At 42.0% G+C, this 6638-nt stretch overlaps 1 protein-coding gene across 1 annotated transcript in view; it reads right to left on the reverse strand.

Moving 5' to 3' along the window:
* DOCK5 (dedicator of cytokinesis 5) overlaps positions 1 to 6638 on the reverse strand; it is a 239175-nt gene that overhangs the window by 91811 nt on the left and 140726 nt on the right. The window contains exons 14-16 of the mRNA XM_017884392.1: positions 4090 to 4214; positions 1626 to 1724; positions 222 to 294 (exon numbers count right to left, since the gene is read on the reverse strand). Coding sequence (XP_017739881.1) covers positions 222 to 294; positions 1626 to 1724; positions 4090 to 4214 — 297 coding nt within the window. The remainder of the gene's footprint in view (positions 1 to 221; positions 295 to 1625; positions 1725 to 4089; positions 4215 to 6638) is intronic.

The raw sequence follows: 6638 nt of genomic DNA on the forward strand, positions 1-6638 counted from the left end.
GATCTCAGCTCACTGCAAGCTCCGCCTCCCGGGTTCACGCCATTCTCCTGCCTCAGCCTCCCGAGTAGCTGGGACTACAGGCGCCCGCCACCTCGCCCGGCTAGTTTTTGTATTTTTAGTAGAGACGGGGTTTCACCGTGTTAGCCAGGATGGTCTCGATCTCCTGACCTCGTGATCCGCCCGTCTCGGCCTCCCAATGTCATAGACCTCTTAATACTTACATTCCTGAGATGACCTGTGTCGGAAGGTAAATCTTATATGGCAGCGTGTGACCTCTTCTATAGCAATGGATACCTGTGTCATAGTAAGAAATTAATAGTTTACAGACACAAAGTACTTCACATGCATGGTTTATTTCATGGAATTAGGCTCAATTTTATACTTTCCACAGCACAAATTACTAGAGAGTGAGACTTGGTATAGGTTTCATTCAAAGGAGACTGAGCTATTTTCAAATCAAAAGAATCTCAGATCATCTTGCTGTTTATCATAGATTCTGAGTATAGAGATACTGTGAATTTCTAGCATTTTCTGAAATAAGAAACAGTAATACCTCAGAGGGGGAATACTGGTACTTTGAGGTCTATACAGGACCTTTCAGACTGCAAGATGTGTGTAAATATAGTAATGATTGGCTCTATAAGACCTAATTATTCCATAAAGAGGGGGAAAGGTAATAATTAGGGCTCATAAAGCAGCTTGCTGTTGCTTACATATCTACAGGGGAAAGAAGAAACAGGGCCTTGGGGCACTCAAATGAGCAGAGATTTGTGGTGTGCAGTTCAATTACGGCATGATTATACAATGAAACTTCATGCAAGTATCTAAAATACATATCTGAAGAATTTATATGCACTGAGATAAGTAGTTTTAAAAAGCACAATATAAATTTCTATCAACAGCATCATTCAAAACATATGAACTATATAAAACTGTTGAAAATGGTTAATTCTAAATTGAGATATACGAATGCAATTAAAACAAATTTTTCTTTTTCCATGAAGAACTCGTGTGACTTCGACAACCAGAAAGAGCTGATGGAGCCTAGGATTCAGAAGAAGTGGACTCTAGTTCGGGCCCTGATACCAGTCAGCTCTAGGATCCTAGGAAGTCACTGAACTTTGAACCTCAGTACCTAATCAGAAAGACGGTGTTACAACACCTGCTTGTTCCAGTTGCAGAGCCCTTGTGGGGCTCAAAGGAGACGACTGATCTGAAAAGCACTTTGGAATGTGTAATACACATATTGAAGTTGAAAAGAGGCCCAGAACACTTGGTGAGAGGCCAAGAAGAAAAAAATGTTAGGAAACTGTTTGCACAGTGTGAAAATTTCTGTTTGGTTTTGTACCGTCTTGGCAGTCTATTATATCCATCACGTCAACCACCAGCTTTGCTATTCAAATTCCCATACATTTATGAATGAGAACATTATTGAAGAATACTGAGTTTCTTAATGATAAATGCTCTTAATACAGAATTATAATTACCAATTCGTTTCTTACTGCACACCATAGGCAACTTATCTAAAATTTCAAAATAAAGTAGGAATAATTTGGGGTAAACAGAAGATAGGAATCTAACTGAGGTTTAACAGATAACAGGGGTTGCAAATGACTCATTCTCACCTTGACAGTCTCATACCAACAGGGCTGCTTGACTTGGTAATAGACTACTGATTTGTATTCTGAAATGCCTTCATATCCAGCACCAGGGTGAATTGCTTTCTTCGGATGGAAGGAAAAAATTAGAAGGGAATAATTTTGTTTAGAAAAGGAAGAGGACCCCATATACCATGCACAAGCCCCTTACCCCAAAACACATCCACTGATCGGCTGATTAAGTTTGGGGGAATGAAGAACAGAGAATGAATTTCTATCACTTTATTCAAGGGTCTATAATATCAATTTGGTAGCAGTTAAGGAACCCAGCACTGCCTAAATATTCTTCTTTCCTGTAACTTGTATTTTCTCTTCCCTCCCCAGGCATGCATTCTCCTCTGATTCTTTCCTCTTTTCTCTCTCAGGAAACATGACGATGATGAGAAGTTAGGTGACAAATGCAGACGCGCCACTGTTTGCAGAAAAGCATTTCTCTTTCCTGTCTACATTCTGTTTTAGGGACTTGGGGTATTGGCACAGCATATTCACTCAAACTCAGGGCTGCATCTTTTCCTGGTCATGAACCACTTAGCTCAGTAGAACCAGCCCTTGGTGGGGTACTATCAAACAAAATGACCAACAGGAGAAGGTGTCTACTTGAAATGAGCTCATCTGCTCTTACCAACAGCACAAATAAAGCACTCTCATACAGTGGCTCACAGCATTCAGTTTCTCCCTCTCATGCAGAATATGACTTGACTTAGTGAACTGCCTGGCTATCTGCTTCCTTAATAGATTGTAACATCCATGGGAAGTGATGAAATTGTATTTCATTGTAGCCTTAAACAACTCTGCAACAGGACACTCTGTGAGTCAAGTCAATCAAGTGCTTGGTCCTTGGTTATCAAAGCAGGTAACTACGGCTCAAACGAGAAGAGCTGGAGTTCAGCAGAGGTCATGCAGCCTACTGTGACCACCTCCTGCCTATCCTCTTTGATGTCAGAATCAGGACTCACTTCTTTATGTGGGCAGAAAGCTGGCAGATACCTGCTTTAGATCTTGTCTTAATGTAAAAAAATAAAAAGAAAATAGAAGAAGGGGAGGGAGAGGGGGAGAGGAGGCAGAGGGAGAAGAGGGGAAGGCAGGGGAATGGAGGGGAGGGGAGGGGAGTGAAGGGAAGGGAAGGGAAGGGAAAGGAGAAGAAAGAAAGAAAAAAAAAGAAAAGAAAGAGGAAAGCAAAGCAAAACAACGCAGGCTGCACATGGTGGCTCAGGCCTGTAATTCTAGCACTTTGGGAGGCTGAGGTGAGCAGATCACGAGGTCAGGAGTTTGAACCCAGCCTGGCTAACATAGTGAAACCCCATCTCTACTAAAAATACAAAAAAATTAGTCTAGTGTGGTGGCAGGTACCTGTAATCTCAGCTACTTGGGAGGTTGAGGCAGGAGAATTGGTTGAACCTGGGAGGCAGAGGTTGCAGCAAATAGAGATTGTGCCACTGCACTCCAGCCTGGGCGACAGTGCGAGAGTCCATCAAAAAAAAAAAAAAAAAGAAGAAGAAGAAAGAAAAGCTGCCAGAGCTGGAGAAACTCTGGACTTGAATTCAGGATACTTGGATACCCTCCCAGCTCTGCCACTAATGCCTGTGTTTCCAGAGAAAATAACTCTTCCTTTTAAAGTTTCTTACAGTTTCCTGTTCATTAAAACTAAAGAGCAGGCTGGGCATGGTGGCTCACGTCTGTAAACTCAACACTTTGGGAGGCTGAGGTGGGCAGATCACGAGGTCAGAAGATCGAGACTATCCTGGCTAACACGGTGAAACCCCGTCTCTCCTAAAAATACAAAAAAACTAGCCGGGCGTGGTGGCGGGCGCCTGTAGTCCCAGCTACTCAGGAGGCTGAGGCAGGAGAATGGCGTGAACCCGGGAGGCAGAGTTTGCAGTGAGCGGAGATCGCACCACTGCACTCCAGCCTGGGCAACAGAGCGGGACTCTGTCTCAAAAAAAAAAACAAAACAAACAAACAAAAAAACCACTAAAGAGCAGTGGTAGCAGATGCCTACCCAAGGGATCTTCCAGTTTCAGTCTCTGATGAGCGCATGTTCTTTGGTTCGGCTCACCCAGGGAAGGAAATGTGCTTTCTGATGCTATTCAAGCAACCAGGCCACTTAGCTAAAGCCTCAGAGTAACTGAACAAGCTTGAAAGTGGCAAAATAAGTTGAAAATGATAAATAACCTCTGCATTGGAAGCTTACACATAAAATCATTAGGGGCTGAAGCTATTTCTTAGCACAGGAGAAATATAAAAATAAGAGTCTAGATAGCTTCCTTAGTGAAACTGCTCATTGCTAATCATAAATTTAACAGTCTTTGTATTTCTTTTCTCAGAAAAACCAAACCCATCCTGATGCGAAGAATTAAAATACGGCCAAAAGTCTATGGTGATTGTAAAGATGGATGTGATGGCAGCAGGATTTCTGAGCCACACTGCGCACCTCCAAGAGCTTGCCTTCCTCATCGTGCACAGACATCGTCACCTCCACATTCTTTGGCGTCTTCTTCTTCCCTTTGTCAAATTCGCCATGGATCAGGGTGACATAGATGTCATTCCGAACATCTCCTGCAATATGACCAAGCATGCTGTGAGTGTTGCTGAGAGAAATCATTCTAAGTTTCACAATGTCATATGACACAAAAGATAAAGACGATATGAAATGTTCTGGTTTTATACTGAACTACTCATTTGACAAGAGGCTTTCATATGCATTTGCTGTCTTCAGCTTATCTCATTTTACCTTTCCATGCATACCAAGATGTCTTTACACTGTGGTTTTATAGAAAATTAAGTAGTAATTCTTTCTCTATTAAAAATTTCTGTCTAATAATAAATATGTATTATATATTATTAGGTTACAGTGGCAGATCGTTTTTCAATAGTGCCTTGGAGACTGTGATATTTTGAATACATCTGATAATAATGAAGGCAACTGTCTATTGAGTGCTTATTATATGCTGGGCCAGGCACTGGTCAAAATGTCTTATATGTATTAATGTAATCAATTACAAACTAACTTGTTAATCTATAGAACAACCTGATGAGATAGACACTCCTTCTGAAAGCCTATAGAGTATGTTTTTCTTTTCTTTTTTGATACATGATCTTGCTCTGTTGCCCAGGTTGGAGTGTGGTGGTGCAATCTTGGCTCACTGCAACATCGGCCTGTTGGGCTCAAGTGATCCTCTCACCTTAGCCTCCCAAGTAGCTGGGATTACAGGCACACACCACCATGCCTGGCTAATGTTTTGTATTTTTTGTAGAGAAGGGGTCTCACTATGTTGCCCAGACTGGTCTCAAACTCCTGGACTCAAGCAATCTGCTCACCTCAGCCTCCCAAACTGCTGGGATTACAGGTGTGAGCCACTATGCCCAGCCTAGAGTACTTTACATTTCTTTAAATCAGTTTACTTGATTTTATCAATGAAAGAATGCTTTCTGCTCGTTTCTTCTTCATTACCCAGCAAAAGAAATTTAATTAATAAATGTGCGGCCCACATATTAAAGAAAAATATTAAATGTTATTGAAGTACATAAAGGAAACTTGAAATAAATGTAAAGTATATTAAACTCCTAGATGAAAAAACTATTGAAAAAATGATTCCAACACCTGCACTGTATTAAACTGCCTCCCAATGTAAAAAACAAAACCTTTAACACTATAAGAAAACAGGAGTGCATATTTAGAGCAGTGATCATTTTGATCATTTCCCCAACTGGAAAAAAATAAGATACTGCTTACCCTTGCTGAGGATGAAGAAAAAGGGGCTTATTCACACAGCACAGTTTGAAATCTTACTTGACACACTCTTTGTCAATGGAGAAACTGAAAATGTGTCAAAAGTCTCAATACGGCAATTCCACTGGTAATATTTGTCTCAAAGTATTAAAAATGTGGGCAATAATTTATCTGTAAGGACATTCACTGTGGTGTTTATAAAAGTGGAAACGTGGAAACAGTCTAAATTTCCAAGCACAGGGAACTAGTGGAATAAATTATGGTATAATCACATGATGGTGGTAATATTCATTTTAAAAAGTGCTTGAGCTCCTACTCTGCAGCAGGCATGTGCTGGGTGTCTGGGTGTTGATGGTGAGCCACTCACCATCCTTGCCCCAACTCAGGTTACAGTCTAGTGCAGGAGAGAAGCACCAGTCAAATAATCTGCATAAGTAAACCCACCATTACCAATGGAGGAACATGCCAGGCTCTGTGAATGCACAATACCAGGTCCTGACCTCGTCTGCGGGGTATGGGAATCTTTCCTTTCAGCTGTTAGCACGGTCAGGGAGAGTGGCCTGTGCAAAGGCCCAGAGGTAGGAGACAACCTGAGTGACATTCTCACAGTGAGGGGGTGTTCTGGTGTGAGATGAGGTTGTAGAGACAGAAGTAAGCCAGATGCCCCTGAGGCCGGTGGGCAAATTAAGAATTTTTATACTTACCCTCCACATAAATGAAAGTCAGTAAGATGTTTTCAGTGAGACAGTAGTGGGGTGAGATCAGGTGTGCTTATGAAACAGAACATTTGCATGCAGTACGAAGAAGAGAAAATGAGCAAAGAGAGAGCGGAAACATGAAAACCAGGTAGGAAGTTATAGCAGTTATCCAGGGAAGAGGACATCGTAGCTCCAACTCGGGTGGTGGCAATGGAGATGGAGAGAAGGGAAAGAGTGATTTGAGAGTCCTTTCAAAGGTAATGCTGACAGGTCTTATCTAATTTATGTGAGTTGTAAAGGAAAGGGAGGTATCAAGGGTAACTTTCTGGCTTCTTGCTTGTGCAGTGGATGGATAGGTGGGTGGATGGATGAGTGGATGGGTAGGTGGGTGGGTGGATGGATGGATCGATGGATGGGTGGGGTGGATGGGTGGATTGATGAGTGGGTGGATGAATGAATGAGTAATGAATGGATGGGTGGATAGATGGAGGAGTGAGTGGATGGGTAGATGAATGAATGAGGGATGGATGGGTGGATGGGTGGATGGGTGGG

The sequence above is a fragment of the Rhinopithecus bieti genome, unplaced genomic scaffold, assembly GCF_001698545.2.
Source record: "Rhinopithecus bieti isolate Rb0 unplaced genomic scaffold, ASM169854v2 scaffold_315, whole genome shotgun sequence".
In the NCBI taxonomy this organism is placed as follows: domain Eukaryota; kingdom Metazoa; phylum Chordata; class Mammalia; order Primates; family Cercopithecidae; genus Rhinopithecus; species Rhinopithecus bieti.